The 22,264-nt window shown below is 36.9% G+C and overlaps 1 protein-coding gene across 1 annotated transcript in view; it reads left to right on the top strand.

Moving 5' to 3' along the window:
- Window positions 1-22,264, top strand: part of LOC126815344 (coiled-coil domain-containing protein 186) — a 32,022-nt gene that overhangs the window by 4,037 nt on the left and 5,721 nt on the right. Inside the window, exons 3-17 of the mRNA XM_056099392.1 lie at window positions 1,234-1,360; window positions 2,112-2,240; window positions 3,927-4,139; window positions 4,607-4,726; window positions 5,194-5,298; window positions 5,645-5,743; window positions 8,537-8,623; window positions 10,473-10,615; window positions 11,012-11,192; window positions 12,016-12,090; window positions 12,431-12,515; window positions 13,312-13,391; window positions 14,010-14,222; window positions 15,251-15,408; window positions 18,594-18,663. Of these exons, the coding sequence (XP_055955367.1) occupies window positions 1,234-1,360; window positions 2,112-2,240; window positions 3,927-4,139; window positions 4,607-4,726; window positions 5,194-5,298; window positions 5,645-5,743; window positions 8,537-8,623; window positions 10,473-10,615; window positions 11,012-11,192; window positions 12,016-12,090; window positions 12,431-12,515; window positions 13,312-13,391; window positions 14,010-14,222; window positions 15,251-15,408; window positions 18,594-18,663 (1,885 nt within the window). The remainder of the gene's footprint in view (window positions 1-1,233; window positions 1,361-2,111; window positions 2,241-3,926; window positions 4,140-4,606; window positions 4,727-5,193; window positions 5,299-5,644; window positions 5,744-8,536; window positions 8,624-10,472; window positions 10,616-11,011; window positions 11,193-12,015; window positions 12,091-12,430; window positions 12,516-13,311; window positions 13,392-14,009; window positions 14,223-15,250; window positions 15,409-18,593; window positions 18,664-22,264) is intronic.

Raw genomic sequence — 22,264 nt, 5'->3', positions numbered from 1 at the left:
TGTAGGCCTACATGGATCAAGTCTAGAGATGCATATAAGGCAACAATTACATACATTGCCAGACAAACACAAATTTAGGCTTTGTCAGGCATCGTACCTCAGTGTAGGCCTACATGGATCAAGTCTGGAGATACATATATGTACATGTAAGGCAACAATTACATACATTGCCAGACAAACACAGATTAAGGCTTTGTCAGGCATCATACATGTACTTCAGCGTAGGCCTACATTTATCAAATCTGGAAATACATACATGTAGCACAAATTTCATGTACAGACACAAATTTAGGCTTTGTCAGGCATCATTCATCTCTTGCCTGTCATTTTGTTCGTCACATATTTGTCGTGTTTATATTGATTTCTTTAATTCAAAGTTAAAAGTATCCTTTACATTTTCTAGGTCAAACATAACTAAAATAGGCCTAAGGCCTATTCAAAGCCTGGAAATAGCCACCATATCACACTAATTCCCTATCGGGCATGTAATGCCAAACAAAACTTTGTGCTGACTGCTGACCTGTATTAAACGTGAACATTGTAAATAGTACCAGTAGTAGTATTGTATTTGTAATTATTTTATTATCAGTTGATTTCTTTAAATTGATCACAACAGTTCTTTATTGCCCAATACTACAGTAGATACTGCTTGTGTGATATATTTCATAATTAAAAATGAACTATTTTTATTTAATTGACTTTGATGGAAACACTGGGTCAGTATAAAAGACTTTGAAATGATTGAATTGCTGTCAAAAAATGATGTATCACTACGCCGTAATGTAATCAGGTTCAGTAAAAGTGAAATCTATAGCAAAGAATTATATTTATTTATTTGTGCACGTAAGAAAGGATTGGGTGATAAATAAAATCTCCTACTCGTCTTTTTTGATATCAAAAAGGACTCGTAGGAGATTCTCTATATATAAGACAGTTATCATTATTGTACATGTATATATGTAGTATATTTCGTTCTTGTTTATTGACTGTTCCAGTATAGGGGGTTGGTTGGTGGAATGATTTGACGTGTGCACGTTATATTGTAAGATCTTTTATTGAGTTACGAGGCGTGGTTTTGATTCCTAGCTACGGTGACAAAGAGCAGGGTCGTCTGTCTGACCTCAATATGCGACAACCCTTGTCGACCGCTCGGACGATTTAGCTGCTGTAGGCGTATGTTTTGTTGCCTGGCAAACTATCTTAGTTTCATGTATTGATGACAAATTTTTACAGAGTATATTGTGAAACCTTGAAAGAAAAATTAAAAACTCTAGAAGAAGATAAAAAAGAATTACAATTTGAAATAAAGAGATTAAAAGAAGACGACAGAGATAATTTATATTTACCACAAATTAAAGAGGTAAATTTAAAGATCGCCCGAAAAGCTTCAAATTTTTTTTTTTAAATTATGCAAGTCATTATGTCAATATATCTTTTCCATAAGTATTACACAACCCTGAATGTCAATATTACCGAATGGTTAGTGCATGCCGCGTTGTATCATAAGGTCTGTCATTGAGTCAACTAGAGTGGTTTTGATTCCCTGGTTGTACGTGACAAGAAGTAGGGTCACGTCATCTGTCCAACCTCATGAGTTTTCTTCAGGTCCTCTAGTTTCCTCACACTGCTAAAGACCCCTACGCGCAAGTGAATTATTGAAATAAAATTGAACCATATGTTAGTCCCGAAATGACCTAGTTTGTGTCGTGGACGTTAACCCCCATTTCTCTCCCTCTCTTACTGGGCAAATGAAGACGGCATACACCATATGCAGTGTGCTATGACATAAATTTGGCCCTGACAGTGGTGCCTACTGCCTACTCTTATTTCGAATTCCAACTGTCAAGGGTTCTTCTACGTGCATGCAAATCTGTACACAGGACCTGTCGGAACGACTATACACTCTACATTACTGACAAGGAGAACCACGCCAGAAAATCCAAATAAACTCTCTCAACCAGCGCAGTTATCAAACACAGGCCTTCAAGATTAGCGAACCAACGTCCTACTCACTGAGCCACCGTCGGCTCCCAGAAATGTACAGCTACTGTACTGACCAGAATATAGATTTCAAAAATTGATAAAAAAAAATTATAATTTTTGTTTTTTAGTTAGACAACACAATAGCAGCTCAACAAAAGGAAATCCAGCATACCAAAGAAACCTTAATTTCTCACGATGCACTAGCCAAGCGTAAAATAGCCTCTATGCAAAATGATTACAAGCTTCGTATAGACCAGGTAGGTGTTGGAAGAAAATCTCAGATTTGTATTACATGTACAGTTCCTCCCAAATTTTTTGGACCGAAATCGGAATTCTCTTAGATTTCACGGTGAAATTTCGCTTGATTCCGCGGCGATTTTTCTCTAAGATTCGCTAAAATTCACCGTGTTTCTCTAGGAATTCACCGTGTTTCTCTAGGAATTCGCCGTGTTTCGATAAGAATACATCGTGTTTTGCTGTGCTTCCCGCAAGGAATTCGAGAGCCTACCTTAAGCTAGGGTCGAACTAATATTGTAAGTTATTCATTGTTTGCATACACGTACATTGTGGCACCACGTTATACATGTACAGTGTGTTAGAAATACGACCGTAGCTGCCTCGCCAACGGTTAACATATCTTGTATTCAACTTAAATAAATTACATTTTTCGTCAACATGCTTACATCGGAATGATATCGGGATGATATCGGCACTCAAGCGATTCACCGTGTTTCACCGCGAAACACCATAATTCACCCCGAAACACCCTATTTCGCGGTGATTTGGCTAGCTGCCGTTTCGCTAGCGATTCTCCAAGATTCCACCGTGAAATAAAGCGTTTTTCCGCGGTGTTCGGCGATTATAGTCCCAAACTCCAGCACTGTAGTGTATATATATTTACATATGTACACAGTAACCTGGGTATTATTTAAAGGGACCATCCCGAATTTAACTGAGTCTCAGAAATAAAATTCTGTGTATGTATGAAATTTAAGCGCCAAAATATAGATAAATGGTGTATTTACCATGTCTCAAAATTTCAGCTCAAAATATTGAGTCGTTTGGATCGGAACGTCAAAAGAGCTTATCCGTACACATGAAACTTTTGAGATTTCGGGTCAATTCTTTCGTTTGGTGACCTGATAAGCTATTGCAGTTCCTTTAGAGGTCTATATGATCCATGTGCTGTACTTGATAACAAAAAGTAAATTTCACCTACACATTATTTTTATAAAATAAAAGTCTGATTTTATCCAGACACTGTATAATACAGTTTGGAACCCCTGTCTCCATTGCCAGATTTTCACGTATCACATATTGGGTTAGTTGCTAGGCCCTAAAGTAGAGGATATTAAGGGCTTTTAAAACAAAGTTAAGCAGTTTTATTTTTTTTAAATATTTTCGAGATTGGCCCTTTAATCTTGTGTATTTAGCACAAATTTCTTTCACATTCATTCAATATCAAATCTTTGTTTGAAAATTTAGAAAAATCATTTTAAATCAATAAAAACAATCTAATCTATACTTATGTGTGGCCTAATGCCGACCGATTAATTTTGATAATAAGTTTCCAATTTACAAGTATTTAATTTCCTGACCACTGTTCAAAAATTAATCATTATACATCAATAATCAATTGAGTTGTCAATTTAGGTGACAGGAGGGTTAGATGGCCGATTGGTTAGCACGTGCACGCTGTATCATACGGTCAGTCATTGAGTCAACTGGCAGGGTTTCGATTCCCCAGTTATACATGACAAGGAGTAGGGTCGCCTATCCAACTTCGTGGGTTTTCTCCGAGTCCTCTGGTTTCCTCCCACTGCTAAAGACCCCTACGCGTAAGCGAATTATTGAAATAAAATTGAACAATGTGTTGGTCTCGAAATGACCCAGTATGTACCGATCGGACGTTAAACCCCATTTCTTTCTCTCTCTCTATTTAGGTGACGAAAATGTACGAAGATTGTTTACGAGAAAAAGATACTATGGTTGTGAATTACGCTGTTGCCGAACAAAAAAATATTGAAGCCAAGAAGGCCACAGAGAAAATGGAAAATAAATTCAAAGAAAAGATAAAGGAACAGGAATCATTAATAGCTAAATTAAAAGCCATGAGAGGTGAAAAACAAAAAATAGCAGCTGAGGTTGATGCTAAGGTTAGTCACTTTCATTTTTCATGACTTGAAGATTCGTTACTTTGCAGGCATCGAAACTATTTGATTAAAATACAGATCTATATTTCGTTTTGTTTTTTTATACTTTCGATGGCCTACACTACATGAAGATCTGACCAGTTGTTTTGGTAAGTTGCGTCAGAGGTCATGCTAGTGGCTTTTGACCCTATGATGTCAGACATTTGATTAACAAATCATCATTGATGTTTCTAGTGGATTACCCACAGTTCCGTTCACCTCTCACCTAAAGCTCGCTGTAATAGACCGTTTCATTGGCTAATCCCTCACATCATCCAGAACATGGGTTGTATAACAACTCTTCCTAGTAAAGAGAAGTATAACGAAATTTTGAGCTATAAAAAACGAAACGAAATAGGATCTGTAGTTTAAGATTTTTTGTCTATGGAAATTCTAGTTCCATTAAGATTTTTTATACTGGTTTTTTTCAGTTAAATGAATTATCAGGAGCACATAAAGAAATGGAAAGAATGAAAGAAATGTTAACTTCTGCTGATGTTAGAATTAAGTGGGCACAGAATAAACTGAAAGCAGAATTGGAAGCTCATAAGGTAAAACAAACACGCACATTTTTTTAATGATTAAAGTCTCTGATATTCATCATTTCAGGGATTTTGGATCCCTTGTAAACTAAAATTATGTGAAAGTTGAATATCTGAAAGGAATATCAATTCCATTTATCATTAACAAAGATACATGTATGACAAACTGAACATTTCCTAACATTCAGTGGGGGTGGATGGCCGAATGGTTAGTGCGTGCATGTTGCATCATAATGTCTGTCATTGAGTCAACTGGCGTGGTTTCGATTCCTTGGTTGTATGTGACAAGGAGTAGGGTCACTTGTCCAGTCTGGTGGGTTTTCTCCGGGTCCTCCGGTTTCCTCCCACTGCTAAAGACCCCTACGCGCAAGCAAATTATTGAATGTTCCAAAATGACCTAGTTTGTGTCGAGTGGGCGTTAAACCTCTCTCTCTCCCTCATTACATGAGAATTCATTACAAAGGCATATTTTTTAGGAAACTAAAATAGAACTAGAAAAAACAACCCAGAAGTTAAAGATGGCTAAAGAAGAAACATGGCAAATACGTAAAGATTGTCAAGCTATAGTTAAACAGTATCAGGTTAGTTATATTCACATATTTCTAATCTGATTAAAACACAGATCCTATTTTCTTTTGGTTTTTTATAGTTCAAAATTTACTACGCTAGCATCTGGAAGAGTTGTTAAATAACCTGTGTTCTGGATGATGTGAGGGATTAGCCAAAGAAACGGTCTGTTACAGGAGTTCCTGGCGTGAGGTGCACGGAACTGTGGGTAACCCACTAAAAATATCAACGCTGATTAGTTAATCAAATGTCTGATGTCATAAAGATACCTGTAAGAGTATTGAAACGTTGCATGTAATAAACTAAGAAGTAGTAAATCCATAAAGTTGTGTTATTATGAAAATATTTTTGATATTTCAGGAATCAGAAGAAATCAAATCTAATAGTCTAGATAAAGAATTAAAATTGAAAGAATCTGAATTAATTGTTCAAAGACAGGAAAAAAGTGATTCACAAGAGGTAACAATGTATTTCTTTTATTATAAAACAATATTCTTTTTACTCAGTTCTTTAAAAATGCATTATGTAAGAGCTAAATCTGCCTATAGCAGGTTTTTTATTTGAGAAGGTACTGTCATGAGTAATCTTTAAAGGACCTAAATCGCTAATATTTTGGATCTAGAAATTGACACAAATGGGTCGCAACGCATATAATAATGTAATGTGAATGTATATAAACTGATTTACATTCAATCGTTTCTTTTTTTATTGCAATTTCTAATCAGTTATGTTCGGCGAAATACACCAGAAGTCTCAATCGAATGGCAATCTCTAGCGTCTAGTTATTCCACTCTATACTGATAGTATTTATTGCGCATGCTCTCCAGATAAGAATATGGCGTCACCGTATCTAGCCTCTTTCTACAAGTCCCTTGTTAAAAATGGCGCTGAAATGCACAATGGTACACGATTCGTGTACCAACGGTAAAATGTTTATTTTGTCTTAATTATTTGATATCAGAATCCCATCTTTTCGCCTGTCCAACCTCGTGGGTTTTCTCCGGGCCCTCCGGTTTCCTCCCACTGCTAAAGACCCCTATGCGCAAGCGAATTATTGAAATAAAATTAAACCATATGTTAGTCCCGAAATGACCTAGTTTGTGTCGAGTGGACGTTAAACCCCATTTCTCTCTCTCTCTCTCTCTGCCTATTGTAGATCTTCCTTTTGGCTGCAAATTTCATACATATTATTAATTAGACATTTATTAACATAACAAGACCACAATCAACTCACCGATGCCATCAGATGGCTCAAGTTCAGCTATTTAATGATTCAATTTAAAATGGATAAGCGAGGCTAAGACTCATATGACCAGAACGGTGGTTACAATCAATGCACACACTTGTCAAAACTACAACCATTAATAACTTTGCTAAAAATAAAGTAATTTGAATGAAATTTTAAATATACTATTCAAAAAAAGTAGGGGATATTTGATTTTTAAGTGTTATTAAAGTCACCTAATGAAACTGACGAAGAAACAAATGACAAAATGAAATGAAGTTCACATTCATCGATTTATTCCAAATGATCGTTAGACTAAGTAAGGCACAGACTGACCATTATAAGGGTAAAATGATACCCGGGGTCAAACAGCAAAGTTACCACAGCATCACAACCAAGTCAGCAACGGGTAAATCCTCCTCTGTTTGCCAAACAAGCATTGATCCGACGTGGCATACTCCTAATGAGACGTCTAAGGTCATTTTGGTCCAGATTGTCCCATTCCTGTTGCAACGCAGCAGCAAGTTCTTGGACATTGGCAGGACGTTGTTGACGTTGACGTAACCTCTGTCCAAGCATGTCCCAGACATGCTCGATGGGGGAGAGGTCGGGACTCAGTGCTGGCCAAGGTAATGTGGTGATGTTCTGTTGTTGGAGGTAACCTGTAACGATCCTGGCCCTGTGACATCTTGCGTTGTCATCCTGGAAGATGAAACGGCGGCCATGACGTCGTGCGAACGGCACAACATGGACTGCCAAGATGTTGTCCCGGTAGTACTGGCCTGTAACACGCCCTGCAACAACATGTAAAGCTGTTCTTCCAGCAACAGTGATGCCTCCCCACACCATAACAGAACCACCCCCAAATCGATCATGTCTGATGACGTTAACGTCTTGGAAGCGCTCGTTTCGACGACGCCACACCCTCCTACGTCTGTCCCAAAAATCAACAGTGAACCTTGACTCATCTGAAAACATCACATTGCTCCAGCGTCGATTATCCCAGTGTTGACGATCCCTACACCAACGACATCTTGCCTGAATGTGATGATCTCTCAAACAAGGGATCACGCGAGGACGTCGGGCGCGAAGGTGACCCCTATGCAGTCGATTCCGAATCGTCTGGCCACTCACTCTCACACCAGTGTCTGTTTGAAGACGAGCGCTGATCTGATTTGCTGTGATGACACGATTTCTCAAGGCCAAGGTACGGATAAATCGATCCTGGGCTTGAGTTGTCGCCCTTGGTCGACCTGCTTATGACAGACTGAGAAACATTCATCGTCCGCGCCACAACCGCCTGTGTTGTGCCGATCTGTAGCATGCCAAGGGCACGTAACCTTTCATTTTGGGTAAGCCGACGCATATCAAAATTTGTTTTCTGGTCACTAAAACAATTAAACTGATGTTTCCACCCTGGAATTCAATGCCACAATGACTGTAACATTCAAAGTCAGAGTCGTGCAAATCTTGGGTTGGACCCCCATGATGATCCCAAGCATCACCTGCATTCCATGCGGTAGCTATTGGTGCGTTTGGGCGTCACATGTAACTGGAAATGTTTCTTCTGTTAGGTTCTATAGTGACTTTTTTCGTAGTCATTTGCATATTTTAGTATTATGCCCCCAAAATCAAATATCCCCTACTTTTTTTGAATAGTATATATTCATTTTTCATTATCTAAAGTTTTAATTTGAAATTTTTGTCGACAGCAGAGATGTGCAGAGAGTGAGAATACTTCCCAGGGGCATCCAATCAAAGAAATAAATTAAAATTAAGCTGTTTGAATTTGAAAATATTGCTGTTAACATTGTTTTGCAGGCTTTCCTATACTTGGGTCTTGGGGATTTATATTAGTGAGAATTATGTTTGGTTGCCTGGCAACCTATCTTTTAATATGTTGTATTATATAAATACTAAGTGTATGATTTGACTGTAAAAGAATTAGATGTTTTATATTAGTGAGAAATGTGTTTTGTTGCCTGGCAACTTATCTTTTGATACGTTATATATTATATAATTACTAGGTGTATAATATGACAGTAAAAGAATTAGATGTTTTAAAGTCTAAACATAAAGATGCTATAGAAGAACTTAAAACACTACGAGATAAGGTAATATTCATCTATCATTTCATAATTATAAGCTATTGTATTGACTGAAAAACTTCTCAGAATTTCCAATCTTGCCCCAAGTCCACAAAGCATTCTCAGATATAAGTTAATAATTTACTCAACTTTCAATCACTTTATGAGAAATATCTTTGATCCTGAAACACAAAACTTTCCACATAGTTTCTTATTGATGTATTTGATACATTAAAACAACAAAAGTTTTATAAAGAGCTATATTATAGTTAAAATAAGGCGAACAATTTTGAGTAAATTCTTAACTTAAGTCCGAGAATGCTTTGTGAACTCGAGGCCTGGTTTCCCCTGGTGACAAGAGAAAAGCCTTGAGTGGTTCACAATGGGAAGATAAACATGGATCCATCTATGTACTCATTGGCGTACATGTAAAAGAACCCTTGACAGTTAGAATTCAATGAAGACTAGACAGAAATGCTACTGTCCAGGGCCGAATGGTTAGCACAGGCACGCTATACCATAAGGTCTGTCATTGAGTCAACTGACGTGATTTCGATTCCCCGGTTGTACATGACAAGGAATAGGGTCGCCGAATGATTAGCACGTGTGCGCTGTATCATAAAGTCTGTCATTGAGTCAATTGACAGGGTTTCGATTCCCCGGTTGTACATGACAAGGAGTGGGGTCGCCTGTCCAACCTCGTGGGTTTTCTCCAGGTCCTCCGGTTTCCTCCCACTGCTAAAGACCCATACGCGCAAGCGAATTATTGAAATAAAATTGAACCATGTGTTAGTCCCGAAATGACCTAGTTTGTGTTGAGTGGACGTTAAACCCCATTTCTCTCTCTCTCTCCCTCCAGACAACAAATATTAGCAGAACAAGTAAACCAAAATGCAAAAAGGAAGCCATAAAATGTACCTTTAATTATACTACATGAAAGAGCCTGCCTTTTGATATAAATATATCCAAAAGTGTTCAAAATTTTAAACCATTTGTTTTGTTCTTTGGGGTGTACATCGTGTGCTGATACCTTTGTTAAAATTATTATTTCAGCAGCTATTATATTTCATCTTATTTTTTTAAATAAATATTTGTGTTCCTTCCTGATAATACGTGTATATATGTTTTGTAGTTTATACCCTGTCAGACCGGGATAGCATCCTCACTTCGCTGCTACGGCAACGGAAAATGGTTTTAGAGCGCGTTAAGATCGCCATAAGTGTAGTGGAAACGACAGCTATCGTGATGTGGTCACCATGGTCGCCAATGATCGCCGAGTCACAGTGTTTGTTTTGAACATGTTCAAAACAAACGACAAGGTTTTGTGTTCTGAATTGGAAAGCTATGAGAATATAACTTTTTTCAAGTTTGTAATTTTTTGGGACATTTTCGCGCGTTGTGTTCACGTTTGCCGGCGACCTTGTGCATTTTTGGTTACCGTACGGTCGCAGCAGCGCAGTAAGGACGCCACCCCGGTCTGACGGGGGCATTAGAAGGGACATATATATATATAAAAGATTTGGGGGTTGGATGGCCAAGTGGTTTTTCGATTCCCTGGCTGTACGTGACAAGGAGTAGGATTGCCTGTCCAACCTCATGGGTTTTCTCCGGTTTCCTCCCACTGCTAAAGACCCCTACACGCAAGCGAATTATTGAAATGAATTGAACCATATGTTAGTCCCTAAATGACCCTGTTTGTGTCGAGTGGACATTAAACCTCCCAAAATGACCTAGTTTGTGTCAAATGGAGGTTAAAATCCATCTCTCTCTCTCTCTCTCTCCCTCTCTCTCTATGAAAGATTACTTTGTCACAAACTGAACCAGTTGCCTCATTAAATAAAGTTATTTCTGTAGCTTATTTTGTTTATCATTGAAGGTTTATTGTTTAGAAGATGAAAGAAAACAGAATGAAGAAACAATGTCTAAATATAAAGAAATAATACAGAAACAGAAAGGTGAAAATAAAACATGTCATGATAAACTTGGTAATCTTGGTCAATTAGAGGATGATTTCACCAGGTAATTACGTTTCTTTTTACCTTGTTATACAGGTATGAATAGAGATGAGCTGGTACAGGTGTTATTGGTAAAAACGATCGGGAATAGGGACTATTTTGTAACCTGTAATTCCTCAATATTCAAATTTGTTTCCAACTGAATATTGTTCAATACATCAATGGCCAATTATCGGCAAGTATTGATATGTACAAATACCTCAATAATCGGCTGATACCCATGATCTGCAGCTACATAAGAGTAGGCTGTAGTACCGCTGTTCCGGCAAAATTTCTCTCACATAACACTGGATGGCGTATTCTAAGTATGATTAATTCACGATACTTTCATTATATTGTAGTTTGCCAGGAATTTCTATAGTACTAAAAACAAATTATTTTTTCTCTCTATAATCAACAGAGCTCAAGATATGATAAAGAATTTAGATCGTGAGATAGCAGATTTACGAATAACGAACAAAGATCTTCAGTTAGATATTGAAGGCTGTCGAACAAGAGAGAGTGAACTATTAGAATTAACACAGAAACTAAGTCGTACTAACGCTAAATTACAGTCAGAAAATACTAATTCAAATAATCAGGTATGGTCATATTGTTTTATAAAACTATCTCAAATATTTTACCAGATATGGTTATTAGGAAATTATTATCACCACTTGGTTCCATTTGCCATCACCTCTCCTGCCTGCCCCATCTCTCGTTTTCAGAAGTCCTTATGATGCCACTGAAGTAGTAGTTATATATACTATTTAGGGAGATTTGGTGCTAGAGAGCAAGAAGTCCTGGGTTTGATCCAGGTGTTGGCTGAGAGAGTTTCTTCTGATGGTAGACCTGGCCAGGATATGCATTGAGACAAAAACCCATAGACAGCATGTGATCCCCTGATAATTTGAAATCTGTCCCACCTCAACTTCTCTTTTAAGCGAGTCCTGACGTTTATTTAGTACATACCTCTCTATTGTCATATCTATATTAGTATTACGGGGGGTTGGAAGGTCGAATGGTTAGCATGGACGCGCTGTATCATAAGGTCTGTCATTGAGTCAAGGGGGGTTGTATGGCCGATTGGTTAGCACGGGCGCGCTGTATCATACGGTCTGTCATTGAGTCAACTGGCGGGATTTCGATTCCCCGGTTGTACGTGACAAAGAGTAGGGTCGCCTGTCCAACCTCGTTGTTTTTAAATGTGTCCTCCGGTTTGCTCCCTCTGCTAAAGACCCCTACGCACAAGCGAATTATTGAAATAAAATTAAACCATTTGTTAGTCCTGATATGACCTAGTTTGTGTCCCTTTATCAGATGATAATTATACATAAGCTATACAATACATGTATTTTATATGAGAGATATGTGTAATGATTAGATAGTATTATCATAATAGATAACTGTTATCTAATATTACAGGTTGTATCATTATCTAGTAAAGCCAGCAATATGGAGATGGAAATACAAAGTCTAGAAGAAAAATGTAGAGATTTAGTACGTAAAATTATGTGTATCTTTGATTATCTCGTAATAGAATTATCTTATCTTGAGAATATGTTTTGTCTTTCTATAAGTTTATAAACTAGACTTTAAAATGTCTTAACTCAAGGTTACCGGTATATATTTTAACCTTTCAACCAGTTCGATACAATCCGACAGATAGGAGATGACACATGCCTGCATATAACTACTTAGTTTATAAACTAGATTTCAAAATGTGTTCCCATAAAGTTATATATTTTAACCTTTTGGAAGATAAAGTTGGTCAGATCCGAGGTGACACATACATTAATTTTTAATTTATTTATGCTGCATTTATTGTTTGTTTTTGTAGGCTGAGAGGTTGAGTGAAGAGGAGAAAAAATATGGAACAGAATGTGTCAGTTTAAAAACAGAATTAGCTGAAAAAAATAAAACAGGTCTGTCAAATAAATATTTGATATTTCTTTCATTTTAACACGTGTTTAAATTCATTTAGTATCACTGACAGCCTACAGAGTTGATTATAGGTTTGTCACTTTAAACATACATTATGCAAGAGCTAAATCTGCCTATTGCAGGTCTTTCTTTAGTCCTGAAATGTTTTCTAAATTATTAATTAGACATTAACTTATCCAGGCCATAATCAACTCTCGATGGCTTCGGATTTCTTCGATATTAAATAGATTAGAACGGTTCAGCCATATTTTGATTTAAGCTAAAAATGAAGGAGTGGGACTTAGCTTCGAACAACCAGTACGGTGGTTGAAATTATTGCACACGTCTTGTCAAACCTTCAAAGGCTAATATCTTCGCTCGCAATAGAGTAATTTGAATGAAATTTTCAAATTATTCATTTTACATGATCTATTTTTCGAACTATTATAGCAAGAATGGTTAGCTCTTTATCTAAATCTTACATAATGTATCTTTAATAAATGTCTAAATAATAATTTATAATAACATTTGAGACCAGATAAAAGCTCTTACATAATGTAAATTATAAAGAATGGTAATCATATAATGTCTTGTTATTGTGTTGATTGTACGTGACAAGGAGTAGGGTCGCCTGACCAACCTCATAGGTCTTCTCTTGGTCCTCCGGTTTCCTCCAACTGATAAAGACCCCTACACGCAAGCGAAAGAATTATTGAAATAAAATTGAACAGTATGTTAATTCCGAAATGAACTAGTTTGTGTCGAGTGGATGTTTAATCCCATCTCTCTCTATTTCAGTATCTGACTTAAAACAGAAATTGGAAGATGAAAAAGATTTGAACCGAACATTAAAACGTAAACATGCTAATAACATCAAGGTAAGATTACATGTTTGAAACACAAGTTGTGTAGCTGAGGGAATGGGGTACAGTGTCGAAGAACAGGTACTTATTGTTTTTCTGGCAGGTCAGTAGAAGGATATTATAGGACTGACACAATTTTATTTTCTTCATGTATCAGACACTGTAGGCACCTGTGGGATGGGGTGTGTTGTCTCCTGGTAGGCAGGGGAAGGGAGCTGGTTTAATCTGATTAAAACACAGATCATATTTCGTTTTTATAGTTCAAAATTTCATTTTACTTGTCTTTACTATATTAGGATCTGGAAGAGTTGTTATATACCCCGCTTTCAGGATGATGTGAGGGGTTAGCCAATGCAATGGTCTGTTGCAGCGAGTTTGTGGCGTGCGATGCACGAAACTGTGGGTTCCCTACTAGAAACATCAACACTGATTGGTTAATCAAATGTCTGATGTCATAGTTTCAAAAGCCGCTCGTATGACCTCTGATGTGACCTCCCACTACAACTGGTCAGATCTTAATGTAGTAGATGCCATCGAAAGTATAAAAAAATGAAATATAGATGTGTATTTTAATCAGAATGTTTTTGTCGAGTGAGATATATATATATATATATATATTTATTATATTTACAGGATTTAACAAGACAGTTACATCACGCTAAGAAAAAACTAGAAAGTTATGAAAATCATCACCATGGTGAGAAAGACGTAACTAGTCTTGGATCTCGGACCAGCTCTAATGGATCTTTAAACACAATGACAGATGGTCACTCACAACACCCTGCTCAACAAAATCATCATCATCATCATCATCATCAAGTTCAACCTGTTAAACCCCCAGAACCTGTAAGTCACATCTTGTTATATTCTCATCCTCAGATCCAATGTGGTTTCCCCTTGTCAGTGGTGACAAGGACAGCTGTCTGGTCTTTCGAATGATACAAAAAAAAACCGAGGTCTCGCTTGGCAGTTTGAATTCAATATAAGAGTAGGCCATAGAGCCGCTGCCCGGGCAAAATTTTCCTCATTGCACACTGTATGGAGTATGCCCATTTTCATTAGCCCAGTTCGGAGCAGAACAGTAGGATGTTAAACCCCATTTCATTTTGCACCCTGGGTTCCAATTTTTTTCCACCAGATATAGATCTATCCCCTTTCAAGAACACTCAAAATTTTACTTATTTCTACTTTTTTGTCCGCAATTGTCTTTTGACATACAAAACAAATCTATCAGTATCAGACATTTAAGAAAGTTCAGTTAGAGATTTTCATTTGATATATGACAATTGAGTTCATAATGACCGCCGTTCACCAATCCCAAGAATATATACACATTGTTAAACTATGGTAACAAACCTGGCTTCGCTTAAATAGTACAGACAAGAAAAAAATCAAATAAAAAGAATGTTCTCTCTGTCTTTATTTCTCAAAAAGGCTGAAGAACTATAATGTAAGGGAGACAAATTATGTCCAGTTTCAGACCACAAGGATATTCAGTATGACAATATACTCTGTTGACTTCTGAGAATTGGTTGGGTGATCTAATGAATCGCACTTTATCCATAAGTAAACAAACACTCTTAAATTGTTTTTTTGATCCACATTTTGATCCACATCAATATAGTGGTATAAAACAGTTTTATTTCTACGACATCGGCAGGACTAAAAATATCAATTATTAATTTATCCTGTGTTGTCTTGGTATATATTGACCTAGTTATGAATCGTATCGTAGCACCCAAATCGCAATATGCATCGTGTTGTGACTGTAGTGGCAATACCCAGCACTAATATGGCGAATGACTGTCTTTATTAACGCCTGTCTGAGCAGAAAGTAGGCCTTTATTTTAACCGGGGTTTTTATTTGTTTGTAGGAATATCCGGTGATAACAGAACAAGTAGAAGTAGATAAACAGGTTTTAATAGAGAGAATCGTACGACTACAGAAAGCTCATGCTAGAAAAAATGAAAAACTAGAATTTTTACAAGATCATATCCAACAATTAGTGGATGAGGTTCAGAGAAAGAAAAGGTTAGTGTATCAGGCCTAAAAATAATGATTTGTGCTCCTAGCTTAAGGAAAGGTTAGTACCAGGCCTAAAAATAATGATTTGTGCTCCTAGTCTAGGGAAAGGTTATAGTACCAGGCCTAAAAATAATTATTTGTGCTCCTAGCCTAAGGAAAGGTTAGTACCCAGCCTAAAAGTAATGATTTGTGCTCCTAGCCTAAGGAAAGGTTAGTACCAGGCCTAAAAATAATGATTTGTGCTCCTAGTCTAAGGAAAGGTTATAGTACCAGGCCTAAAAATAATTATTTGTGCTCCTAGCCTAAGGAAAGGTTAGTACCAGGCCTAAAAATAATTATTTGTGCTCCTAGCTTGAGGAAAGGTTAGTACCAGGCCTAAAAATAATGATTTGTGCTCCTAGTCTAAGGAAAGGTTATAGTACCAGGCCTAAAAATAATTATTTGTGCTCCTAGCCTAAGGAAAGGTTAGTACCCAGCCTAAAAGTAATGATTTGTGCTCCTAGCCTAAGTAAAGGTTAGTACCAGGCCTAAAAATAATGATTTGTGCTCCTAGTCTAAGGAAAGGTTATAGTACCAGGCCTAAAAATAATTATTTGTGCTCCTAGCCTAAGGAAAGGTTAGTACCAGGCCTAAAAATAATTATTTGTGCTCCTAGGTTGAGGAAAGGTTAGTACCAGGCCTAAAAATAATGATTTGTGCTCCTAGTCTAAGGAAAGGTTATAGTACCAGGCCTAAAAATAATTATTTGTGCTCCTAGCCTAAGGAAAGGTTAGTACCCAGCCTAAAAGTAATGATTTGTGCTCCTAGCCTAAGGAAAGGTTAGTACCAGGCCTAAAAATAATTATTTGTGCTCCTAGCCTAAGGAAAGGTTAGTACCCAGCCTAAAAGTAATGATTTGTGCTCCTAGCCTAAGGAAAGGTTAGTACCAGGCCTAAAAATAATGATTTGTGCTCCTAGTCTAAGGAAAGGTTATAGTACCAGGCCTAAAAATAATTGTTTGTGCTCCTAGCCTAAGGAAAGGTTAGTACCAGGCCTAAAATTAATTATTTGTGCTCCTAGCTTGAGGAAAGGTTAGTACCAGGCCTGAAAATAATGATTTGTGCTCCTAGCCCAAGGAAAGGTTAGTACCCAGCCTAAAAATAATTATTTGTGCTCCTAGTCTTAAGGAAAGGTTAGTACCAGGCCTGAAAATAATTATTTGTACCAGGCCTAAAAATAATGATTTGTGCTCCTAGCCTAAGGAAAGGTTAGTACCCAGCCTAAAAATAATTATTTGTGCTCCTAGTCTAAGGAAAGGTTAGTACCAGGCCTGAAAATAATTATTTGTACCAGGCCTAAAAATAATGATTTGTGCTCCTAGCCTAAGGAAAAATACACAATAACACAAATGTTATTATTCAAAATGTTGATATGAGAATGCCAATCTGATTAAAATACAGATCTGTCTTTTGTTTCGTTTTTTTTATACTTTCGATGGCCTACACTACTTGAAGATCTGGCTAGGTGTAGTGGAAGGTCGAGTCAGAGATCACACAAGCGAATCAGATTGAAAAATGCTTGTGAAACCGGGGCCCGGTATCAGAGATTTTAGGTTTTTGACTGTATGTCTTTTTCTCGGAATACTTACAATGAGCACATTGTATCGTAAGGTCTGTCATTGGGTCAACTGGCGTGTTTTTATTTCCGCGGTTGTCTGTGGCAAGGAGTAAGGTCGTCTGTCCAACCTCGTACCAGGCCTAAAAATAATGATTTGTGCTCCTAGTCTAAGGAAAGGTTATAGTACCAGGCCTAAAAATAATTATTTGTGCTCCTAGCCTAAGGAAAGGTTAGTACCAGGCCTAAAAATAATTATTTGTGCTCCTAGGTTGAGGAAAGGTTAGTACCAGGCCTAAAAATAATGATTTGTGCTCCTAGTCTAAGGAAAGGTTATAGTACCAGGCCTAAAAATAATTATTTGTGCTCCTAGCCTAAGGAAAGGTTAGTACCCAGCCTAAAAGTAATGATTTGTGCTCCTAGCCTAAGGAAAGGTTAGTACCAGGCCTAAAAATAATTATTTGTGCTCCTAGCCTAAGGAAAGGTTAGTACCCAGCCTAAAAGTAATGATTTGTGCTCCTAGCCTAAGGAAAGGTTAGTACCAGGCCTAAAAATAATGATTTGTGCTCCTAGTCTAAGGAAAGGTTATAGTACCAGGCCTAAAAATAATTATTTGTGCTCCTAGCCTAAGGAAAGGTTAGTACCAGGCCTAAAATTAATTATTTGTGCTCCTAGCTTGAGGAAAGGTTAGTACCAGGCCTGAAAATAATGATTTGTGCTCCTAGCCCAAGGAAAGGTTAGTACCCAGCCTAAAAATAATTATTTGTGCTCCTAGTCTTAAGGAAAGGTTAGTACCAGGCCTGAAAATAATTATTTGTACCAGGCCTAAAAATAATGATTTGTGCTTCTAGCCTAAGGAAAGGTTAGTACCCAGCCTAAAAATAATTATTTGTGCTCCTAGTCTAAGGAAAGGTTAGTACCAGGCCTGAAAATAATTATTTGTAGTGGAAGGTCGAGTCAGAGATCACACAAGCGAATCAGATTGAAAAATGCTTGTGAAACCGGGGCCCGGTATCAGAGATTTTAGGTTTTTGACTGTATGTCTTTTTCTCGGAATACTTACAATGAGCACATTGTATCGTAAGGTCTGTCATTGGGTCAACTGGCGTGTTTTTATTTCCGCGGTTGTCTGTGGCAAGGAGTAAGGTCGTCTGTCCAACCTCGTAGGGTTTCTCCGTGTCCTTCGGTCTATTCCCGCTGCTCAACCCCTACACGCAAGCGAATTATTGAAATAAAATTGAACCATATGTTAGTCCTGAAATGACTTAGTTTGTGTCGAGTGGATGTTAAACCCCATGCATTTCTCGCTCTCTCTCTCTCTCTCTCTCTCTCTCTCTCTCTCTCTCCTATTGTATTTTCGTTGATTATTGATAATTCCCTCCCTTGTCAGTGGTGTGGAAAACTGTGGTCCTGTGTATATTTTGGAGTGCATGTTAAAGAACCTTCACGGTTGGAATACGAAAATAGAGTAGGCTGTAGTACCGCTGTCTAAGCAAAATTTCCCTCATAGCACATTGTATAGCATACACCCATCCTCATTAGCCCAGTCGGTACAGAAAAGTTGGACGTTTAAATAACCCGATTTTATTTGATTTCAGAATAATCCAGAGTTATATACTGAGAGAAGAACAAGGAGCCTTGGCACCTGAAGCAATGGATGAAAATAAGGTAAGTCGGTATTTATTGGAGGTAAATAATTCTATATATCAAAAGGGGTTCGGTGACTGAATGGGTTAAAGCGTGCACTTTAAATCATAAGGCCTGTCATTAAGTCAAGTGGTGTGGTTTTGATTCACAGCTTGTAGGTCGCCTGTCTAATCTCTTTGGCTTTAGGGGGGGTGGATGGCTGAATGGTTAGCACGTGGATGCTGTATCATAAAGTCTGTCATTGAGTCAACTGGCGTGGTTTCGAATCCCCAGTTGTACTTGACAAGGAGTAGGGTCGCCTGTCCAACCTCGTGGGTTTTCTACAGGTCCTCCGATTTCCTCCCACTGTTAAATACCCAAATGCACAAGCGAATTATTGAAATAAAATTGAACCATGTTATTCACAAAATGTCCTAGTTCTCTTTCTCTATCTTTCTCTATTTCCCCCTCCCCCCCCCCCCTTTTGGATTTGTTATATATTCATGTACATATTCAATTCACGAAGTAAAACTTAGCTGATTCTTCACCACTACAAATGTGAAAGAACTTAAGTTAATTATGCTTTTTCCCAGAAGGTTACAATGTATCCCAGGTATCATTTAATCTTGTGTATTTAGCACTAATTTCTTCACATTCGTTCAATATCAAATCTTTGTTTAAAAATTCGTAAAAATTCTTTAAAATCACCAAAAATTATCAAATTCGTAAGCCATAACGCCACTGTCCATGCAAAATTACCCTTGTAGTACTCTGTATGGCATAGGCCCGTCTTCATTAGCCCAGTCAGTGCAGCAAAGTAAGACATTAAACCCCATTTGGTTTCCCTATAGCACATCATTGATGCGGAATGAAGACTGATGTGTTAATGAATAATTTGAGCAAATATTTTGTTACCAATCTGTCCGTCATCTGATCCTCACATATCATGTTAGCAAAATAGAGGTCCACCATATAATATAAATTGATATGAGTCGTCTATATCCTGCAAATGAAGTTGCCAATCTGATTAAAATATAGATCCTATTTCGATTCTTATTTTATAGTTCAAAATTCCATTTTACTTGTCTTTACTACACTAGGATCTGGAAGCGTTCTGGGTTTGTGAAGGACTTGTCAATCAAAAGTTGTATTTCCAAACAGCGATTGTAACACCAACGCTGATTGGTTAATCAAATGACTGACGCCATAGTGTCAAAAGTAACTCTGAAAATAACCAGTCAGATTACAAATAATAAAAAACGAAACGAAATATAGATCTGTATTTTAATTAGATTGTAGAGCTATAGGCTTTAATTTAGTACATAACTGACTTCCCTGCTGGTGGGTGGGCGTGTCTTGTTGCCTTCAACCTAATATTGAAGGTGTGTACTATGATATATATGATAAAAGGTTTGTATAATAAGGATGCCAGTTGCATGTAAATAAATAATAGTTATCCTTTCTTTTTACCCAAACCCTGGAACTTTGATTTTTTTAATAGTTGGTGATGGTAACGCGGAAAGGGCCTTTTGTATAATAAGGACGCCAATTGCATGTAAATAAAGAATAGTTATTCTTTCTTTTTACCCAAACCCTGGACCTTTGGGTTTTTTTTTAAATAGTTGGTGATGGTACTGGGGATGGCCATTAGTTTGTTTATTTATTTATTTCCTCATCCAATCAAAAGTTAAGGCTATAATGCATTATAAGTATATATTATTGTTGTAACGTACACCAGTTCTACTGTCACTAGATCTTTCTCTCTGTGTTTAAAATTTCTTGATGTCCTTAAGTGATTTTTTTAAAGCACTCACTTGAAAAATTTCTTGATGTCCTAAGAGATTTTTTAAAAGCACTCACTTGAGAAATTTCTAGACATTCTATAAGATTTTTTAAAAGCACTCACTTGAGAAATATTTTGACGTCGTAAGAGATTCTTTTAAAAGCACTCAATTGAAAGATTTCTTGAAGCCCTATGAGATTTTTTAAAAACACTCACTTGAAATGGCCCTTGGTTTTTACGGTAAAGTTGATATCGTTGACTTCTGGACAAGTCTGAAAATATTTGCCACAAACCGATAAAAGTCATTTTATATACATAATGTTTTTTAGTCAGTTAAAATTGTTAGTAATCAAGTTGTAATCAAGTTGGGGGACATTTTTACCGAAAATAAAGGGATATAACTCTTATCGTTATTTAAGATGGCAGTTTTTAGACCACACACAAAAATCACGTGTAAACAAAATATTCGAATTCGTCCGTAATAAAAAAAATAGGTGCACCTCGTTATTTTTCATATTTAATTCCCTTATGGTATTCAAATTTATGTCAGTAACATTCCTACAAAATTCTGTTGAAACTAGTCTATAGTTCTCACTTACACTTTTAATTTCCACTTTTAATACATTGGAATTTTAAACCTTTTGTTACGGGTCCCGATGGTCACACCTTTCTTGGCGAGGGGGGGGGGGGGGTGGATGGCCAAATGATTACACATGTGTGTTGTATCATAAGGTTTGTCATTAAGTCAACTGGTGTGGTCTCAATTCCCCGGTTGTACCTGACAAGCCTACTGCTAAAGACCCCTAAAGCGCAAGTCCCATAGTCCCGAAATGACCTTCTTTGTGTCGAGTGGATGTTAAACCTCATTTCTCTCTCACTCTCTCTTTGGCCAAATGTTTAGAATAAACAATGGTCACTCAATATTAAATCACTGTTTGTGTGCGTTTGTGTGCAATGCTTGGTGAAATGTTGTTATAATCTGATTCGGGCCAAAACAATTTAATTTCAAGTTCATCAGGGTCTTGATAAATAAAAAGCTACTCGAGTCTTGTGTACATTGTTTTGTTTAGTATTTCAAAACTGAACAAATTTAGAATAAAAGCTTTTGAGAAGAGTAACTACGTAATTTTTGTTATTAGATATTTATTTTGCCCAAAGAAAAAAAGTAGTAAGATTTTTACACCTGTTCCCAAAAAAACAAACATTCAAATTGATGTGGCCTAATTAAAGATACATTATGTTAGAGCTAAATCTGCCTATTTCAGGACTTTCTTTAGGCCTCAAATGTTATATAAACCATTAATTAGACATTAACTTAATAAACTCTCTAGAACTTTGATGGTTTTGATTTTCAACAGATTTAAATACCATCAGAGGATAATGATTTAATTCAAAAATGGACAATCAAGACTTTGTTTATTATTGTAACAAAGATAGTAATGACGACCAAGACTACACTGTTCTGCAAGCGACGATAGCTCCGCTCAGAATGAAGTCATTTGACGGAAATTTTGAACATATTCCCTTTTCATTATCTATTTTTCAACTAATTAAATGGACATTATGGGAGATTAGATAAAGAATTGACAGTTCTCACTATAATAGTTAAAAAATAGATCACATATATATAATATGCTGAAAATTTCAAATTGCTCGACTCTGAACTGAGATATTAGCTTTTGAATTTTAGGCTAGCCTTGATCATCATTACTAAAGTCGGTACAATAAAAAACCAAGTCTTGATTATTCAGTTTTACCTTTAATTATTTCTCAAAAAATGTATTCCAATCTGCTAAATATCACAGGCTAGCGTTGACATCGAGAGTTAATTATGGTCTGGATAAGTTAATTAAAGTCTAA

The sequence above is a fragment of the Patella vulgata genome, chromosome 3, assembly GCF_932274485.2.
Source record: "Patella vulgata chromosome 3, xgPatVulg1.2, whole genome shotgun sequence".
In the NCBI taxonomy this organism is placed as follows: domain Eukaryota; kingdom Metazoa; phylum Mollusca; class Gastropoda; family Patellidae; genus Patella; species Patella vulgata.
This window is presented reverse-complemented; position numbering and strand designations above follow the sequence as displayed.